Genomic DNA, 18,932 nt, shown 5'->3' with positions numbered 1-18,932 from the left:
CGGCGCGCCGCCACGCGTCGAAGCACCGCCTCGTCGTCTCCAACGCGCGGTACTTCGCGCCGACCGCGGCGGCGGCGCCCTCCGCGGCGGCCGCCCACGCCGCGCACTCCCCCTTCGACCGCGTCAGCTCCTCCCCCGCGCGCCGCAGCGCCTCGGCGGACGCGTTCTCTTTTTTCGCGACGTGCTTCTTCCACCGCGCGTCGTTCTCGGCAATCTTCCGCCCCAGCCCCGCGGTCGTCGCCGCCGCGGTCTGCTTCGAGACCGCGAGCTCGTCCGCCTTTTTCTCGAGCGCCGCCTCCGCGGCGCGAACCGCGCCCTCCAACGCTTCGATCTTCTCCCGGAGATCCGCCTCCGCGCCCATCCGCGCGACGAGGGAGACGTCCAGCTCGTGCGTCAACTCCGCAGCTTTGGCCGCCTCCGCCGCCGCGCTCTCCTCCGCCGCCTCGACCGCGCGCTCGCTCGACTCGCGCTCGCGCAGGGCGTCCGCTTTCACGCGCTCGAGCTCCGTCTTGAGCGCAGCCTTCTCCCCCGCGGTCGCGGCGAGGAAAGCCTCCGCGGAGGCGCCGCGGCGTTCGGACGCCTCGAGCTCGGCGGCGGCTGACGCGACGCGCGCTTCGAGCGCGGCGATCAACGCGTCCGAAGCGGCGCGCGCGGTCGCGAGCTGCTCGGTCGCGGCGATCGCGGCCGTGGAGGCCGCCGCGGCTGCCGCCTCCGCGCTCGACGCGCGCGCGGACGCCTCCTCGAGCGCGGCGGAGAGGACGTCTTTTTCCGCCGCGAAAATTTCCGCGGCGGAGATCGCGGCGTCCTCCGCGGCGGCGAGCGCCCACCCGCTCTCTTCCGCCTCCATCGTCGCCGCGGACAGGGCTTCCTCGTGCGCGGCGCGCACACGCGCCGCGCTCGACGCGGCGACGCGTCGCGTCCACGCGCAGAACGCGCCGAGGAGTGTCGACCTCGCATTCGCCGCGGCGCGTTTCGCGCCGGCGAACGCAGCCGCGTTTCGCCTCCCTGCCGTAACCGCGGCCAACGCCGCCCAGCGCCGGAACGGCCTGAGCAGGAGCCGCCGCCGCTCCACCCCGGCGCGCTTGGTCGTCGCGACGGATATCGTCCGCAGGTCCATCGCGAGCGCCGCAGAAGCGCGTTTCGCCTCGTCGGACCACGCGCGGAGGCACGAGCGCGAGCGCCGGGTGGAGACCAAGGCGGCGCGTCGAGCCGCTCGCGCGGTCGCCGCCTCGACCCGCGCGGCTTCCCGCGCGGTCTCCCGCCAGCGTCGGAAGCCGACGCGCGCCGTCGCGAGTTGTTTGATTTGCAGATATCGTAACGCCGCGTCAAAGCGCGTTTTCGCCGCCGCCGCCGCCGCCGCCGCGAGCCGCGTCTCCGCGCGCCACGCGGCGAAACACCCGCGGCGCCTCGCCCGCTCGCGCGCCGATCGCACCCCGCCCGCGGCGCTCTCGCCGCGCATTGACGCCTTGTACTCGTACCCGCATCGCGACGCCGCGATGTCTCGCTCGTGCCACGTGCGGACGTCCAATAGTTCCGCGTCGTGCGCGGCTCGGAGCTCCGCGAGCGCGACGTCGCGCGCTTCGATCATCCGCTCGAGCGTCGCCTCCGCGCCGGCTATTCGCGCGCCCGCCTCGGCGTCGACGTCCCGCCGCGCCGCCTCGATCGTCGCATTTCGCGACGTCGACAGCGCCTCCATCTCCCTCGCGTGCTTCTCCGCGAGCGCGGCTAGCTCCTCCGCGTGCGCCGCGCGCGCCGCCTTCGCCGCGGACGCGAGCGCGGCGACCTCTGCCGTCGCCGCGGCCGCGCGCCGGGTCTCCGCGCTGAGCCGTTTCGCGACGTCGACGGCTTCGTTCTTCGCGGCGAGCACCTCGGCGATGTGCGCGTTTAAAACGCCCTCTTCTCGCGCGTTAAAGCTCGCGCGCAGGTCCTCGACGGCAGCGGCGTGCGACGCGGCGGCGTCCTCCGTCGCCGCCGCGTGCGCGGCTCTCAGCGCGTCCATCTCCCGCGCGTGCGCGACGCGGACGTCGTCGAGCGCCTTCTCGCGCGCCACCCTCAGCTCCGCCTCGGTCCGCGCCGCCGTCGCCTCCGCGACGTCGACGTTCGCGCCGACGATCCCGCGTTCTCTCGCCTCGAAGCTCTTCTTCAACGACGCGACGTGCGCGGCGTGCGCCTCCTCGAGCTCGGCAATCTCCCCCGCGTGCTCCGCGCACTTGTCCTCGACGTCCTTCTCGTGCGTCGCGACCAAGTCCGCCTCCGTCTCTTTCTTCTCGAGCAGTAACGTCTCGATCCGCGCCTCGTACGTCTCTCGCGTCGCGTCGAGTTCCGCCGCGTGCTCCGCCGCGAGCGTCGCGCGTACTTCGTCGAGCTCGGCGGCGTGCGTCGCGTCCGCCTCCGCCGCCTCGAGCGCGTTGTGCTCGCCCAGGAGGAGGTTCGCCGCGACCGTTCGCGCCATCGCGGCGTCGTACGCGTCCGCGGCGTCATACGCGGAGCGCGCGTGCGCGTCGCGAAGCGCCGCGAGCTCAGCCTCGTGCGCCGCTTTGAGACGGTCGGTCGACTTGGCCGCCGCCGCCGCCGCGCCCTCGAGCGCCGATCGGAGACCTCTCTCGTGCTTCGCGTCCTTCGCCAGCAGCGCCGCCTCGTGCGCGTCGTGAAGTCGTCTCATCGCCGCCTCGTGCGACGCCTCGACGCGGAACTTTTCCGCGGCGTGCGTCCGCTTGAGAAGCGCGAGCTCGCCGTCCCGCGTGGAGGCGACGATCTTCTCCTCGAGCTCGGCGAGGCTCCGCGCCGCCGCGTCGGACGCCTTCTTCAGCTCCCTTCGAAGCGTCGCCTCGTGCGTCTTCGCCGCCGCCGCCGCGGCGTCGCTCGACGCTCTCTTCACCGCGTCCATCTCCGCCGCGTGCGCCTCCTTCAGGGTCGTTCTATACAAGCGAACGTCGGGGTGGAGTTGAAAGGCGTCAGTTGGCGTTGAAAGGCCCCGAGGACGGGGATTGAAAGCGAGGGACCCTGGGCGGAGAGACGCGCCGGGCAAAGTCCTTAAGGAACGGCGTTCACCACGCCAACGGGGTCGTATGGGGACCAGTGTATAGAACGCACCTCAGCGTCTTCAGCTCGGTCGCGTGGGACGCGTCAGCCTCTCTCATCGCCGCCGCCGCCGCCGCCGCCGCCGCCGCCGCCGCCGCCGCGGCGCTCTTCGCCTCCCTCGCCTTCTCCGCGTCGAGGATCCGGTGGAGCTCCGCGCGCTCGCGCTCCGCCATGTCCCGCGTCGCGTTCACCGCGATCGTCGTCGCTTCTTCGTGCGTCGCGATCACGCGCTTCAGCTCCGCGGCGTGCGCGTCGGTCGCGCGCGCGAGCGCAGACTCGTACGTCGACGCCGCCGCCGCCGCCTCGGCGACGCGCCGCGCGTCCGCGTCCGCGAGGAGGGTTCTCTCCCTCTCGCGCGCCGCGCGCGACGACTCGGCCATCGCGCGGTCGTGGCGCGTCGCCGCGTCCCTCAGCGCCGCGCGCGCGCCAGCCTCGTGCGCTTCGTCTCTCGCCTTCAACGCCGCGGCGTGCTCGTCTCGAAGCGCCGCGACGGCGCGGTCGCTCCGCGTCGAGGCCTCGGACGCGGCGGATTCGGACGCCGCGCGGATTTCCGTCGTCGCGCGGTCCAGCTCGGTCGCGTGCTCGCGCAGGCGAAACTCGACGTCCATCTCGTGCGTCTCCTCCAACGCGAGGACGACGCGTTCGAGCTCGAGGACGCTCGCGGCGGCTTGTTCCGCGGCGGCGGCGTCGCGCGTTCTGGCGGCGGCGGCGAGCGCCTTGGCGTGCGCCGCTCTGAGCGCGTCCGCCTCCGCTCGCCCCGCCTCCAGAACGCGCTAAACGTCCGCCTTGAGCGCGTCCACCTCCGCCTGCCTCGCCTCCTCCACGCGCGCGACCTCGCGCCAGCTGTCCGCGGTGGCGTCTTCGAGCGCGGTCCTCAGGAAGTCGTCGTGCGCGTCGTGCGCGCGCTCGAGCTCCGCCTCGTGCGCGCTCCTCGCCTGATACATCGCCGCCTCGTGTGCGCTTCTCGCCTGCTCCATCGCCGCCTCGTGCGCGCTCCTCGTCTGATCCATCGCCGCTTCGTGCGCGCGCGTCGCGTCGTCCAACGAGCGCGTCGCCGCCGCCTGTCGCTTCGCGGCGACGGCGGCGAATTCGCCCATCTGCTTCGCTTCGCCCGCCGCCGCCGCGAGCGCCGCCGCGTGCTCGCACTGCATCTCCTCGACGACGGACAGGTGCTCCGTCTCCTTGGCGAGCATCTGCTGCGCGGCCCAGGACGCGGCGTTCTCTTCCAGCGCGGCGGCGCCGCGCGCGAGCCGGGTCGCGACGACGCGTTCGCGCCACCGGAGAAAGCACGCGGATCTAGTAGATTTGGCCATCCGGATGCGCGCCACCACGAGATGCAGCGCGAGCCGCCCGGCCATGACGCCCATGACGCGGCTCTTCCACGCGAAGTACGCGCGCGTTAACGTCCTCGCGCGCTTGCGCGTCACGAACACCCCCGCCGCGACGCGGAGCGCGGTGAGCTGCCCCCCCGCCGCGGACGCCGACGCCGCCGCGACGCGCGCGCGCCACCCCCGGAAGGCGTTTCCGACGCCGGAGCGAAGGATGCGCGCGAACCGTCCGTCCGCGAGCGTTTTTAATCGTCGCGCGCGGACGTCGTCGCGATCGAGCGCGAGTCGAGTCTCGCGGAGTCCCCGCGCGTTGCGCCTCCACGTCCCGAGGGCGCCTCGAACCGCGCGACGTCGCAGCCCCGCGGCGATCTCAATTTCCGTCGACGCCGACGCCCTCGCCGCCGCGCGCCACGCCCGGTAACACTTCGACTCGACGTCTCTCCTTCTTCTCGCGATGACGCGCTCGCCTCGAGCGCGCGCCATCTCCGCACGGTGCGCGGACGCGGCGTCGTCCGCCGCCGCTGCCGCCGCCGCCGCCGCGACCATCCACCACGCTCGCAACGCCTCGCGTTTCGTCGCCGTGTTTTTCGCCGTCGCGCGTCGCTCCGCCGTCGCGCGGACCCACGCGTCTCGCGTCGCCGCGTCGCGCGCGAGCTCGCTCCAGCGCTTTATCGCGGATCGAACGCGTCGCTCGCGCGCTTTCGTCGACGCGGCGACCGCGCGATGGAGCTCGAAGTCGACCACGGCGGAGACTTTCTTCGCGGCGGCGGCGGCGGTGCGCCACCGGGTGAAACGCTCTCGCCGACGCCGGAGACCGCGCCTGGCGAGCGCGACGGAGACGAGCGTCTCGAGACACGCGCTTCTGCGCTCTTCCTCCGCGAGCGCTCGCCGCGCGAGGAACGCGTCGCGTCGCGTCTTCCCGCGTCGGTGACTCTGCGCGCACACCACCGCGGCGCGCGTGCGGTGGTAGTCTCGCCGCGCTTTCGCGCCCCGAGCGCGTTTCTGGCACGCGACGGCGGCGCGCCGCGCGGCTGCGAAAGCCTTCGCGGCGATCCACCCCCTGACGCGCGTCTGCACCGTCACCGCGGCGGCGTTCATCGCCGCCGTCGTAGCGTCGCGGGCGACCTCGCGCCACGCCTCGCAGGCGGCTCGAATCGCGCGCGCGTCCGCCCCGGCGGCGACGCGTCGACACGCGCGAAGAAACGCGCCGCGGCGGCGCGTCCTCGCCGTCGCCTCCGCGCGCCACCCTCTCACGACGCCCGTCAGCGCGAGCTTCATCACTCTCGCGTTCGCGTTTCGCACGGTCCACTTCCATATCGACGTCGCGTGCCGGACGCTCTGCCCCGAGCGCGCGAGGAGCCGCCACGTGGCGAACGACGTGGGGAGAATCCAGGACGCGTCGACCGCTTCCCTCCCGCGTCGGACGCGGCGAAGCGCCGCCAGCGTCGCGTCGCGCGTCGTTCGAACCTCCGCCGCGCGGGCGCGCCACGCGCGGAGCGCTCCGCGTTTCACCGCAAACGCCCTGCGTAACGTCCGCGACTCGAGCGTTTTAGCGATGCGGTCAGCGGTCGCCCGCCGCGTCGTCTCCGACGCGGCAAACGCGCTCCACGCGCGTAGCGTCCTCCGCCCGGCGTCGTTCGTCGTCGTCTCCGACACGTACGCGAGCCTGGTCGACACCCTCACCGCCGTGAACACCGCCCACGGCCGGAAGTACGCCGCCAGCGCCCGCGTCGTGCGTCTATTCACGCAGCGCGTCACGTCGCGGTCTAAAACGCGCGCGCGCCGCTGTTTATCCCCCGCGGTGGACTCGAGCGCGACGGCGGCGATTTGCGTCGCCGCCGCGAGTTGTCGCTCCGCGTATTCTCTCGTCTGCGTCGCGTACCACGCGTGCAGGGCGCGCGCGGCGACGCGGGCGCTCTTTCGATCGCGGAGCATCTTGACGATGAGCTCTCGATGAGCGCGCGTCTGGGATTCGAACGGCCGCGGCGGCGACGGCGGCGACGGCGAATCCGAGTCCGATTCCGATTGCGATTTCGATTTCGACTTTGATTTCGTCGTCGTCATCGTCTCCGCCGCCGCCGCGTCGAAGGCGTTCGCGATCGGCTTCGCGTGCGCCCACGCGCTCGCCGGCGTCTCCCCCGCCCACGCGGCGTCCCCTTCCACCGCGCGCGTGTACGCCATCAACAGCGGCGTCGCGACAACCTCGCAAGGACCGTCGAATTCGTCCTCCTCGTCGTCGGAGCCGATGGGCGTCGACGCCGGCGCCGCCGTCGTCGGGACCTCCGCCGCCTCGTCCGCCGTCTCCCACAGCCGCCGCCGCGGGTCCTCCACGGCGCCGCGCGAATTGAACTCGAACGACGCGGGAGAAGAGTCGTTTAATTCGTCGCTCGCGCTTCCCGCGCCCGCCGCCGCCGCCGCCGCCGGGGCCGCCGAGGGCGACGCCGGCGGCGGCGCCGACGCCGGGAGTAGGGTCTCCGGCGCCGTCCGCGGGGTGGCGCCCGATTCTGACGCCGTCGACGCGCGCGCCGGGGAGTCGTACCCGGCGCTCACGCGGAACGTCATCGTCGTAACGTCGCGTCTGCGGTCATCGTCGTCGTCTTCTCCCGCGGCGGCGGCCGCGCTCGACGCGGTGGACTCGTCGTCGCAGTAGAAGAACGTCGGCGGCGGCGCGTCCACGCCGCCGCGCGAGATGCTCACCCAGTGCACGGTCGCGATCGGTCCGGTCACGCGCACGCGCACCGCGGCCGGCGGCGCGTCGTCGACGCACGCGCCCCCGCCGCCGCCGCCGAACACGAGCGTGCTCGCGACGAAGTCGTCGTCGTCGTCGTCGTCGTCGTCGACGACGACGTCGCCGCGCACGCTCAGCGCCGTCGCGTCCGGGCGCACGACCGCCTCCGCGGAGACGGTTCCGTCGCGCGATTCGAGCGACAGCGCCAGGTGCGAGCGGCGCCACGTCGTCGCGGACGCGCTTATCGACGCGCGATACGGCCGCGTCTCGCGTCCGTCGGACGGCGAGGGAATAGCCATCGTGGGCGTCGCCGTCGTCGTCGCCGCGTCGTCGCGGGGTCGCGGCTCCGTCGACGCCGGTCGCGGCGACGACTCTGTCGTGGTGCGCGAAAAACTTTTCGCGTCGTCCCGTCCGACGCGCGCGCGGACCGTCCCCACGCGGCGCCGCCTCCGCCGCGTTCGCCCGCGCGTCAGCGCGAGCGCGCGTTCCTTCGACGAGCGCTGTTCGCGGGGTCACCCTCTCACGTCGCCGGTCGCGCTAGGTCGCGTCCGGACGAGTGCGCGCGAGGTCGCGACGCGGAGATTCGTACTACGAAAGTACAACGGTCGACCGGCGCGCGGCGCGATTTGGGTTTCGAGCAGGCGGGGCGTGTATGACACACTCGTGACGCAATTCTGAATTGCACTGCAACGCGTTCACTCCGAGCCGCGCGATCCGCCCCTCGCACCCTCCGCCTAGAACGATGTTTCTCCTCAGCGCGCTCAAATCCGCCGCGGTCATCTGCGCCAACAGCTTCGTCGCGAAGGTATACGTCACCGCGCGCTTCCGCTACCTCCTCGCGAACACGATCAAGGGGAATCTGTGGAAAAAAGCGTACCGCCTCCCGGACACGTCCGAGATCAAGGAGCTTCAGGACGGCCACCTCAAGCAAGACCCGACGTGGAAGCGCGTGCGAGCGACGCAGCTCAACGAGGTAGAGTGGACGTCCATCTGCCTGCCGCTGTGCCTGTACTTCGCCTCGAAGTCCAGCGGGGACGACCTCGCGTGCTCGATCATGGCGTGGACGCAAGTGGGGTACACGGTTGCTCGCGGGCTCCTCGGGTATCCGTACCAGATGCCGTTCGCGGTGCTTCGGTACGTCGGGCTCGGCCTCGGGGTCAAAAACCTGTGGGACATGGCGTTCTGATAGAGCGAGAGCGCAGGCAGGCGGGCAGGCAAGCGCGAAGTATGAGCCGCGCCGAGCGCGGCGGCGACTACGATTGAAATGAATTGAATAAGATAAAAAAAATAAACAACGCCGATTGCGATTCGACGCTTTCTTCACTCCCGCCCCAACGCCTTCACGAGCTCCTCCTTCGTCGCCCGCGGCCGGTCCGGCTCGACGCAGTGCCCGACGTCTTTGTGCAACCCAAAAATCTTCGTCGCGAAATCCCTCGTGTCCCTCTTCTTATACAGTCCCCTGGGCTCGAGCACGCCCCGCACCCCCGCGGTGGCCTTCTCCAAGTTGTAGTGCGGCATGTCCGAAAACATGTGGTGCGCGACGTGGCAGTCCGTGATGTGATGCGTCGCCTCGTCCACGCCGTACCCGAACTCGCGATCGATCGTCTCTAATCCCCCCAAGACGTACTCCCACTCGCCTTCCTTGTACGTCTTCGTGTCGTGGTCGTGGTGCTGGAGGTAGGTCACCGTGAAGAGCCACCACGAGAAGCACAGATACGGCGCGAGGTACTGCGTCGCCCACTGCGCGGGGCCGTCGCACGCGGCGAACGTCGCGAGGAGGAACGCCGCGCACGCGACCGTCGAGACCGCGCACTTGAGACGTTCGTCCTTGGGGGCGCGGTCGAACAGACGACCGGCCGGGTTGAAGTGCGAGCCGTCCGTGCTGCTCCACTTTGGCTCGAGGAGGAGATACCCGGGGAAGCCGAGAAACGCGCCCCATGGGTGATCGAGCGCGAGGAACCTGCGGTGAAGGCGCGGGTGAAACGCGAGACACCGGTCAGCGGTTGATCGGGACTCGCGGTCGAAAACCAAAAAATGAAACTCTGGCTGGCTGGGTGGGGGAAAAACCAAAAACCAGAAACCGAGCCGCCCGCCGCGCACCGAACGATCGCGTTCGTGTCCTTGTACCGCTCCGCGCTCATCCACGGGTGCGACATGTCCTTCTCCTCGTGGTTATGAAACCGGTGGTGCTGCTTGTGCGAGTACGCCCACGGGTAGAACGGCACGAGCAGCGGCGAGTGCGTCGCGTGACCGACGACGCCGTTGATCCACTTGTTCTCGCTGAGGGTCGTGGAGTTCATCGGTCAGTTGAAAGGAGACGCGATCAAGTGTTGAAACCGAGCTATGGGTGAAACACGTTTGTAGAACTGACGCACCTGAAACTGCCGTGCCCGCAGTCGTGCCCGACGACGAAGCACATCCACATGATCGTCCCGGTGACGGGGGCGTACAGCGGGAGCATCCACGGGTTATCCACCACGAGCGGAGACCACAGACCGAAGCAGGCGGCGAGGAGACCGAGGTCGATCGCGGCGTACTTCATCGACTCCCTCAGGCACGGGACGAAGCACTCCGCGGGGATCGCGGCTCGGAGCTCTCGGAGCGACGGGACGACGCCGGTCTTGTCGTCGTCGTCGTCCGCGTCCGTCGTCGTCGTGGACGGGGTCTCCATGGCCAGAGCGGAGCGCGTCGTCGTCGTCGTCGTCGTCGTCGCGGAGGACGACGTGCGGCTGGACGCCGCGCGGACGGTCGCGACGCGGCGCGCGCGGCGCGAATACGAGGAGGACGTCGCGACGGCGGAGACGGCGCGATCGACCGGACGCCTCGACGTGGCGCCTGCGCCGACGCCGACGACGGAGGACGCGCGCGAGAGCGTCGTCGCCGCCGTCATCATGCCGTGCCGCCGCGCGTCGCGAGCCGCCTCGACGACGCGAGCCGCGTCTGGACAGGGAAGGGGGTTCGAGTCTCGAGTCGAGCGCGGCGCGTCTCGCGGTGTGCCGGCGTCGCGTCCCCGATGACGGTTCGGGATGGGTGACGCTGCGAGACTTGGACGCACGAGAACCTCAGAAACGCGCGCGTCGATCTTCATCAGCTTCACTCCGTCCGCGCGCCGACCCAGCGGGCGATGACGACCGGCGCCAGCGCCGCGATGCGCGCTCGCGCGACCGCCGCGACCCCGCGCGCTCGCGCGCCGACGCGCCATCGCGCGGCGACCGCGACCTCCTCCTCGCGCGGCGCCGCGGCCCGCCACCGCGTCCGCGCGGCGGTCGGGGAGAGCGCCACGACGACGTCGACGTCGTCGTCCGCGTCCTCGGACAAGTCGCACGACACCGAGGTCGTCGTCATCGGCGCCGGGATCGGCGGCCTGACCGCGGGCGCGATGCTCGCGAAGTACGGCGTGAAGGTAACGGTGCTAGAGTCCCACGACATCGCCGGCGGCGCCGCGCACAGCTGGCATCGCGACGGGTACACGTTCGAGTCCGGGCCGTCGCTCTACTCGGGAATGTCGAAGTGGCCGACGACGAACCCGTGCGGGCAGGTCTTACACGCGCTCGACGAGCCGCTGCCGTGCGTGTACTACAACACGTGGATGTGCCACCTCCCAGAAGGGAGCTTCCTCACGGAGGTCGGGAATGATCAGTTCGTCGACGTGCTGAGAGAGTTCGTGGACGAAGATGCGGCGCGAGAGTGGATTCGACTGAAGGAGCTCATGAAGCCGCTCGCGTCGGCGTCCGCGGCGCTGCCTCCGTCCGCGGTGCGCACGGACCCGTTCGCGGCGGTCACGCTCGCGAGGTTCGTCCCCGGCCTGTTGCAAGCCGCGCCGGCGCTGCCGCAGATCATGGCGCCGTACAGCAAGTTCCTCGACGCGAACGACGTCAAGCACCCGTTCATTCGCAACTGGATGGAGGTGCTGTGCTTCCTCCTCTCGGGCGCGCCCGCCAGCGGCACGCTCGCCGCGGAGATCGGGTACATGTTCGACGACTGGTACAAACCGAACAGCACGCTCGAGTTCCCGATCGGAGGGTCCGAGGCGATCGTGGACGCGCTCGTGCGCGGGCTGGAGAAGAACGGCGGACGGCTGCTGTTGCGGTCGCACGTCGAGCGCATCGACGTCGTCGACGGCCGCGCCGCCGGCGTGACGCTCCGCGGCGGCGCGAAGATCACCGCGTCCAAGTCCGTCATCTCGAACGCGACGGTGTGGGACACGCTGCCGATGCTCCCGGCGGGGGCGATGGACCCGGGTTGGGCGAAAGAGCGAAACGACACGGAGATGTGCGCGAGCTTCATGCACTTGCACCTCGGCGTCGACGCGACGGGGCTACCCGACGACCTCGAGATGCACCACATCTACGTCGAGGACTGGTCCCGCGGCGTCACCGCGGAGCAGAACATGGTGCTCGTGTCCATCGCGAGCGTCGCGGACCCGAACCTCGCGCCGGCGGGGAAGCACGTAATTCACGCGTACACGCCCGGGAACGAGCCGATCGACTTGTGGCAGGGGCTGGACCGGCGCGGCGACGAGTACAAAAAGTTGAAGGAGGAGCGGTCGAAAGTGCTGTGGCGGGCGGTGGAGAAGGCGATCCCGGACGTCCGCGAGCGCGTCGAGATCGAGATGGTCGGGACGCCGCTGACGCAGCAGCGGTTCCAGAGGAGGCACAAGGGGACGTACGGAGGCACCGGGTGGATCAACGAGGACACGGATACGATTCCGATCACGACGGCGTCGACGCCGTTGCCCGGATTGCTCGTCGTCGGGGATAGCAACTTTCCGGGGCCGGGGGTGCCGTCCGTCGCCGCGCACGGGTGGTCCGCCGCGCACGAGCTCGTGCCGTTCTGGAAGCAGTGCGCGATGCTCGATAAGGTGGCGCCGTGACGTGAGCGGTCGTCGGATCGAATCGGAACGCGAGGACGACGGCGAGAGCGAGAGAGAGCGGACTGCTGGAGGGGAAAAGCTACTCGAGGAAAATACCAAAAGATCCAAAAGATCGTCCGTCGTTTCGTCTTCCGAACTCCTCGCGCGCTCGTCGACCTCGTGTCTCCGCCCCGCGACGACACGTACCGTCACCGCCGCTCGAGACCGAGGTCTCGTGTTCGGCGCCTCCGCTCCTCGGAGCCGAACCCGACGTCGCGAGACGGCGTTTTTCGTCCAGGACCTGACGCGCGCTCGCCTCCGCGGCGTTCCCTCACTCTCCCTCGCGCGCACCCCTCGCCACGCTCAACCTCCGACGACCATCATCATGAACCTCTCTCGCGCGCGCCTCGCGCTCTTCTTCGTCCTCTGCTGCGTCCTCGCCGCGCTCGCCCCCGCGAGCGCGCTCCCGACGGCGGCGAGCGCGCCGCGCAGAGCGAACCGGAGACTCCTCGTCACGAAAGAGACGTCGCTCGCGGTCGACCCCGTCGGCGCGGTGCGCTCCGTCACGCTCACGAACGGGGTATCGTTCAACTTCTTCTGCGAGTTCGTGAAGCCGATGCTGGACTTCGAGCTCCCGCCGCAGTACTGCGGCGGCGGTCGATGAGCGACGCGGCGGCGCGGCGCGGCGTCGAGACTCGCGACGGACAGGACGTTTCCAATAAGAAAGGAAAAAGAATACGAGTACTTTCGTACACCCTACGCTCACGCGAGACTAGCGGCTACCGCGGCGGTGTGACTCCTCAGCACAGACAGCGCGAGCTCGACCCTCTGCCGATCCCTCGCGTCCTTCACCCACCCCTCGACGGCGGCGGCGGCGGCGGTCCCCTCGGCGCCCTTCTCCAACGCGTCCGCCGCCGCCGCGAGCTCCCCCGCCGCCATCGCTTCCGCGGCGACCGCGATGGCAGCCTCCACGCCCGCGCCCTCGCCGCTCCCGCCGCCGCTCCCGCCGCCGCGCTCACTGACTCTAAACATCGCCGCGAGCGTGGCGACGAGGTGCGATAACACCCCGCCGCCGCCGCCGTCCGGGACGAGCGCCAACGCCCTCGCCGCGCGTTGCACGTCTTCGAGGCGGTCGGCCAGTCGCTCCGTCGTCGGCGTACCCTTCGTGGGTAACGTCTTCAGCACGGCCGTTATGAGGGCGTCGTCGCTCGCATCGCCGCCCGCGGTCGCCGCCGCGCTCCGGACGAGTTCCGCTTCCTTCTCGAACGAGCCGCCGCGCGACGCGGCGGCGTGGAGCGAAAACACCGCGAGCGACAACCGGTTCGAGCGATGCGATCGCTCCAACGCCGTCCCGTTCACGTCGTACGCCTCCTTCAACGCCGCCGTCTTCATTCGAATCTCGTCCAAGATGGTCGCGCGGTGCGCGCGCTCTTTCACGACCGCCTCCGCGGCGGCGGCGGACAGCGCCGCGGCTTGCTCCTCGAGCAGACGGGTCGTGTTTTTTTCCGCCTCCGCGGCGGCTTCCTCCGCTCGTCTCTCCGCGTCTTCGCCCGCTCTCGTCAGCTCTGCGGCCAGCGCCGCGACTCTCCTCTCAGATTTTTCAACCTCGGACGCGAGAGCCTCGATCGTGTTCGCCGCGTGCTCGGCCGCGACCGCGTGCTCCGTGCGCAGCGCCGCGGTCGACGACGCGAGCTCGGCGGCGTGTCGCTTCTCTCTCCGTTCGACGTCCTCGGCGAACGCCTTCGCGTCCTCCTCAGCCTGGTACACCATGGCTTTGTACGTCCCGGACCATTCCTTGTCGTCCTGTGAGCGAACGAGGGAGTGCGTGCGTCGTCGCGCGCGCGGGCGTGAGTTTAGGTTGAAGACGAGGGAGGAGAGAACGATCCCCGAAGAAGAAGCGGAAGAAGAAAAAAATGTCGTCCGGCGTTTTAGACGGCGTCGGCGTCGACGACCCGCCGCGACACGACCGGCGTTACGAAGCCGCGCTAAATTGAGCAACGCGCGACCCCGAGGACGATTCGTGTTGGCTGTGTGAAAGGACCGCCGTGGCACGGTGATTCCCACGGTAGTTGAGTATTCAGCCCCGAGCGGGCGGACGGAAAGGGAAAGGGAAAGGGAACGACCGACGGCGACGAGCGACGCACCTCGACGGCGCCGTCGAAGGCGCGGGACACGAGCGCGGCGGGCGTCAGCGACGCGGCGCCGTCCGCCGCGTCGTCGTCGTCGTCGCTCTGGACGGCCGGCGCGACGTTCGGGTGCTTCGCGAGCGCGCGATTTCGCGCGGCGGTCGCCGCCCCCGCGGCCGCGACCGAGGCGTCCTTCCTCCGGGGCGTCGGCGACTGTTTTTTCGCGGACGACGCGGACGACGCGGACGACGCCTCCTCGCGCTTCTTCGTCTCCGCGGATCGCTTCGCCGCGAGGAGCATCTCCGCGGCTTCCCTGAACACCTCCTTGTCCTCCTCGGTGACTTCTTCTTCGAGCTCTTCTTTCGGCGCGTCTTTGATGATCACGACCGGCGGCGGCGTCTTCTTCGTCGCGGCCGCGGCGCGGTCCCCCGGCGTCGTCGCCGCGGACGACGCGCGCTCGCGCGTCTCGCTCCCGCGCTCGATCGACGCGGGCGCATCCTTCGCCCTCCACCGCGCGCCGTAGTAGTACGCGTTGTACGCCAGGGCCCCGAGCGAGAGGAGGAGGAGCAACGGCACGTTCGGATTGCGAGCGCCCTCCTCGCCCTCGCGCGCCGGCGGCTCGTTGCTCGGGCTGACGCGCGGCTCGGAGGACATCGTCCGACGCTGATGATGCCGACGCCCGGGCGCGAAGAACCCTACGGACGCCCCGCGCGCGATCGTCGGCATCGCGCGCGATCCGATCGCGGGCGCGGCGGGCGTCGCGGCGCCGCGCGCGAGCGCGGCGACGCCGCGGAGCAGACGCCCCGCGGACCGCGTCGACGACGCCATCGGTCCGTGCGCGTCGCTTCGTTGTGAGGAGGACGCGGAGGGCGCTCGTCTCATCATCAGATTTGAAGTCGAGAGACGGGAGGCGAAGACGCAGACGCCGGTTCGCCGGTTCACGTTCCCGAAATGGAGAGAGATCCCCCCGCGCGCCGCGCCGCGCAGCACGACACCGCGCGCGCGACGTCATGCCCGCGCTCGCGACGATCGACGCGCGCGGCGAACGCGCGCGCGCGTCGAGGAAGGACGCGCGGCTGCGCCGGATCACCGCGCGATGGGCGCCGCCCGTCTCGGGACGAAACGGGACAACTCCGCTGCATCTCTGCGACGACGACGACGACGGCGACGCGGCGCGCGCGCGCGATCCCGGGGACGACGACGTGGGGCGACAGATATCGGACGAGGGCGCCGCGCCGCCGCGGCAGATATCGTACGCGCGGATCGATCGCGCGACGCTCAAACGTCTCGGCGCCGCGGCGCTCGCGCGAGCGGCGGCGAGCGCGGCGCATGAGGCGGGATCGTCGCCGGAACCCGCGACGACGACGACGACGACGACGAAGTCGCTCGTTCGCGACCTCTTCCGTCCTCCGCCCCCGCCGGACGCGTCGTCGTGTCCGTCCGCGAGCGACTTCCTCGCGAACCTCCTCGTCCCAGGGCAGCTCGGCGGGCACACGCTGAAGGGACCGGCGCCGGCGGACGCGCCGGACGCGCTGCCGCCGGTGCGTCGCGCGCGATCGCGACCGTTCGTCTTCCCATCCCCGTGCGCGACGATGGCGAGGGACGCGGCGAACGAAGAGAAACGGCTGCGGCGGTGCCGTTTAGGCCCAGAGGCGTGCGAGACGGAGGACGACGCGCGCGCGACGGACGCGACGAAGACGCGCGCGGGCGTCGTCGCCGACGGCGCCGACGCCGACGCCGACGCCGAAGAGGGAGAACCGCGGACGAACGGTGAGCGTCTCTGGGAGACGGCGCGGACGCTCGTCTTCGACGCGCTCGCGCGTCCCCTGGAAGGGGGCATCGCCGAGAACGACGACGATATCAACATAGCGTTAGACGTGCTGATGATGACGACGACCGCGTCCGAAGACGCGCCGGGTCCCGCCGGCGGCGGCGGCGGCGGCGTCGCCGCCGCGGAGGCGCCCGCGCCCGCCAAAGCTCGCGGCGAGCGCTCCGAGGACGTCGCCCTCGCGCGCGCGCTCATCGCGAAAACGCAAGGTCGGTCGCAACACTGGAAAGGGTTCACATGCGACGAGCTCGACGTCCTCGCGCGGGAAGTGAGCATCGTGAGCTACGACGACGGCGAGCGCGTGATGCGAACGGGCGAGGCGGCGGATTTCGTCGCGTTGATCTTGTCCGGCGCCGCGCGCGTCGAGATCGCGGACGTTCGTAACGCGTCTCAAACGACCGTTTCAACAAATTCGAATACCAAACGCCGCGTCGCCGGGGTCTTCGGACCCGGGTCGCTCATGGGCGAGATGGCGCTGTGGGAGGGCGGCGTTCGGTCCGCGGACGTCATCGCGTGCGGCGAGGACGGAGGGACCGTCGTCGGGTTGTTTCACTTTGACGACTTTGTGGATTTTTTCGAGCGGGACCCGCGCGTCGCGATGAAGCTGTTCCAGCTCTTCGTGCACGCGTCCACGAGCAAGCTGAAGGAGTGGCGGCTGCAGACGATGCTCTCCGCGACGGGCGCGAGCCGCGAGCCGCGGCCGCGCGGCGCTGGCGGCTCGGAAGACGAAGAAAAGAAATTGAACGACGAAGACGACGACGACGACGACGACGACTTTCTCGAGCTCGCGCGAGCGGCGCACGCGACGCGCGCGCTCGGGGACGAGATCAAGGACGCTGACCTCATCGCGATGTCCAAGCGCGTCACGCTCGCGAGAGGCGACGTCGGCGCCGTCGTCGTCGCCGCCGGCGCGCTCGCGGGGTCGCTCGTGATCGTGCTGAGAGGGAGAGTAGAGAGCTGGAAGGGCGGGTACGAAACCGGGGAGATGTTAACCTCGCACGGCGTCGGCGAGATGGCGTCCGTGGAGGATTTCGTCGAAGCCGTCCACGGGCCACACGAGCAAAGCTGCGACGTCGTCGTCGCGGAAACGGATACCGTGTGTGCTTTACTATCTGTCGCCGGTTTAGTGGAAGGCAACGCCGCGGACCCGGAGGCGATGTTTAAGCTCGCGTGCGCCGCGGGGGCGACGATGGCGCGGGAGTTGTCGAGTAGGTTAGAGACCGCGCGCGCGGCGGCGAACGACGCCACGACGACGACACAAGCCGTGGTGGAGGAGAAGAACGACGACGACGACGACGACGACGAAGAAGAAGAAGAAGAAGAAGAGGAGGAGGAGGAAGAGAAACAGGAAGAGGAGGACGAAGAGAAAGAGAAAGAGAAAGAAACGAGCGACGAAGACAACGAGCGGCGCACGGAGGAAGAACCCGCAGACGCGGAGCCCCCCGCGCGGACCTTTCCGTCCGTCGTCGTCGCGCGGTGGCGATCGATCGACGCGGCCGCCGAGGAAGACGCGCGCCGTCGCGAGAAGGACGACGAGAGCGAGCGCGTCGATTCTCCTCAGGACGACGCGCTTCTCCCTGTTCACAGAAAAACGCACACGGACGAGGCGTTATTCGACCACCACACCGGCGAGTACGACGACGACGCGCCCTCGCTTCTTCGCGCGGTCGTGTCGTTCAGCCCCGCGTTCCGCGGGTTCGACGACGCCGAGATCGACGTTCTCGCGCGGCACGTGAGCCTCGTGAAAGGTGGGTGTCACACCGGTCCCCATACGACCCCGTTCGCGTTGTGCGCGCTGGTCCTTAAGGACATTTCCCGGCGTTTCTCTCCGCCCACACCACGGTTTCAATCCCCGACGCGATGCCTTTCAACTCCATCTGACGCCTATGAACTCCACCCCGACGTCGCTTCGTATGGAACGACCCTCGTGAAAGTCTCTGCGGGGCGCCAAATCATCAGACAAGGCCAGCACCCCACATTCGTCGCCGTCTTAATGAGCGGCGGCGGCAGCGTCGTGAACGGCGACGGCGACGTCGTCGCCGCCGTCGCCGCCGGAGACGTCGTCGGCGAGCTCGCGCTGTTTCAACCGGGCGTGCGGCGCGGGACGGTGATCAGCGCGGAGGACGACACCATCGTCGGCGCGTTCGCGTTTGAAGATCTCGCGGCGATGGCGAAACGGTCGCCGACGTTGGGTTTGAAGACGTTGATGCTGTACGCGCGGCTCGCGGGGACGCGCGCGCACGATAACATCGTGCACGCGTCGCCGAGAGAAGTCATCGGCGGCGTCGCCGTCGGCGACGGCGACGCCGGCGCCGTCGCGACGATCCTGAAAGCCGCGCACGCGGCGGCGGCGGGTCTCGACGGCGACGGTGACGCCGGACTCGCGAGCGGCGTCGCGGACGAAGACATCGAGACCATCGCGTCGTTCGTCGACGTCAGGCGCTTCGCCCCCGGGGAGGTGGTGTTGCGAGAAGGCGACGTCGGCGGCGGCGTGCTCTTCGTGACGTCCGGCGCCGTGGACGTCCGCATCGGCGGCCCGCGAGGCGTCCTCCTCGAGCGTAAGACGACCGGGGAGTACGTCGGCGAGGGCGCGTACTTAGAGCACGGCGGCGGCGCGAGCGCGAGCGTGGACCCCGGCGCGGCGCGCCGCCGCCGTGCTCTAAGTAAGCGCCCTCGCCGACGTACTCACCGGTCGTCTTACGCTCGAGGAGGACGCCTCGCGGGCCGCCGATGCGGACGTCCACGGCGCCGGACGTCACGAAGAGCACGCAGCCGCAGACGTCGCCTTCTCGACAACACCACCTCCCCGGGGGCGAAGCGCCTGACGTCGACGAACGACGCGATGGTCTCGATGTCTTCGTCCGCGACGCCGCTCGCGAGTCCGGCGTCACCGTCGCCGTCGAGACCCGCCGCCGCCGCGTGCGCGGCTTTCAGGATCGTCGCGACGGCGCCGGCGTCGCCGTCGCCGACGGCGACGCCGCCGATGACT

General features: G+C 70.4%; 9 protein-coding genes across 9 annotated transcripts in view; 6 read left to right on the top strand and 3 right to left on the bottom strand.

Annotated features, from left to right (window-relative positions):
• The window catches only part of MICPUCDRAFT_65837 (uncharacterized protein), a gene marked incomplete at both ends in the record, with an annotated part of 1,522 nt that extends 1,009 nt beyond the window's left edge, over positions 1–513 (top strand). The window contains one exon of the mRNA XM_003063777.1: positions 1–513. Within this exon, the coding sequence (XP_003063823.1) occupies positions 1–513 (513 nt within the window).
• Positions 514–3,047: 2,534 nt separating this feature from the next.
• Positions 3,048–3,689, bottom strand: MICPUCDRAFT_53507 (uncharacterized protein; the record flags this gene model as incomplete). Its single annotated transcript, XM_003063599.1, has 1 exon — positions 3,048–3,689. The coding sequence occupies one exon, from the start codon at positions 3,687–3,689 to the stop codon at positions 3,048–3,050; it is 642 nt and encodes a 213-aa protein (XP_003063645.1).
• A 165-nt stretch (positions 3,690–3,854) lies between these two features.
• MICPUCDRAFT_53506 (uncharacterized protein) lies at positions 3,855–7,436 on the bottom strand (the record flags this gene model as incomplete). Its single annotated transcript, XM_003063598.1, has 1 exon — positions 3,855–7,436. The coding sequence occupies one exon, from the start codon at positions 7,434–7,436 to the stop codon at positions 3,855–3,857; it is 3,582 nt and encodes a 1,193-aa protein (XP_003063644.1).
• A 409-nt stretch (positions 7,437–7,845) lies between these two features.
• On the top strand, positions 7,846–8,433 carry MICPUCDRAFT_48961 (uncharacterized protein). Its single transcript, XM_003063776.1, has one exon. It carries the CDS (start codon positions 7,880–7,882, stop codon positions 8,321–8,323), a length of 444 nt encoding a protein of 147 aa, XP_003063822.1. The 5' UTR covers positions 7,846–7,879; the 3' UTR covers positions 8,324–8,433.
• Positions 8,434–8,604: 171 nt separating this feature from the next.
• MICPUCDRAFT_3762 (uncharacterized protein) lies at positions 8,605–9,775 on the bottom strand (the record flags this gene model as incomplete). The annotated part of the gene is made up of 3 exons (XM_003063597.1): positions 8,605–9,097; positions 9,238–9,417; positions 9,513–9,775. Coding segments are annotated over 3 exons (936 nt in total), but the record flags the coding sequence as incomplete, so codon positions are not given.
• Positions 9,776–10,516: 741 nt separating this feature from the next.
• On the top strand, positions 10,517–12,010 carry MICPUCDRAFT_42987 (uncharacterized protein; the record flags this gene model as incomplete). Its single annotated transcript, XM_003063775.1, has 1 exon — positions 10,517–12,010. One exon carries the CDS (start codon positions 10,517–10,519, stop codon positions 12,008–12,010), a length of 1,494 nt encoding a protein of 497 aa, XP_003063821.1.
• Positions 12,011–12,374: 364 nt separating this feature from the next.
• Positions 12,375–12,653, top strand: MICPUCDRAFT_53502 (uncharacterized protein; the record flags this gene model as incomplete). Its single annotated transcript, XM_003063774.1, has 1 exon — positions 12,375–12,653. The coding sequence occupies one exon, from the start codon at positions 12,375–12,377 to the stop codon at positions 12,651–12,653; it is 279 nt and encodes a 92-aa protein (XP_003063820.1).
• Positions 12,654–13,318: 665 nt separating this feature from the next.
• MICPUCDRAFT_65834 (uncharacterized protein) lies at positions 13,319–14,024 on the top strand (the record flags this gene model as incomplete). Its single annotated transcript, XM_003063773.1, is given in 5 exon segments — positions 13,319–13,616; positions 13,618–13,657; positions 13,659–13,678; positions 13,680–13,684; positions 13,734–14,024. Coding segments are annotated over 5 exon segments (654 nt in total).
• A 1,683-nt stretch (positions 14,025–15,707) lies between these two features.
• Positions 15,708–18,932, top strand: part of MICPUCDRAFT_42985 (uncharacterized protein) — a gene marked incomplete at both ends in the record, with an annotated part of 3,849 nt that continues 624 nt past the window's right edge. Inside the window, one exon of the mRNA XM_003063772.1 lies at positions 15,708–18,569. Coding sequence (XP_003063818.1) covers positions 15,708–18,569 — 2,862 coding nt within the window. The remainder of the gene's footprint in view (positions 18,570–18,932) is intronic.

The sequence above is a fragment of the Micromonas pusilla genome (assembly GCF_000151265.4).
Source record: "Micromonas pusilla CCMP1545 genomic scaffold MICPUCscaffold_15, whole genome shotgun sequence".
NCBI classification, from domain to species: Eukaryota; Viridiplantae; Chlorophyta; class Mamiellophyceae; order Mamiellales; family Mamiellaceae; genus Micromonas; species Micromonas pusilla.
The sequence above is the reverse complement of the archived record's forward strand: the minus strand, read 5'-3'. Positions and strand labels throughout refer to the sequence as shown.

Bases quoted from the DNA above. Each gene is read 5' to 3' on its own strand.
- MICPUCDRAFT_48961 (XM_003063776.1), top strand. From the start codon at position 7,880: ATGTTTCTCCTCAGCGCGCTCAAATCCGCCGCGGTCATCTGCGCCAAC.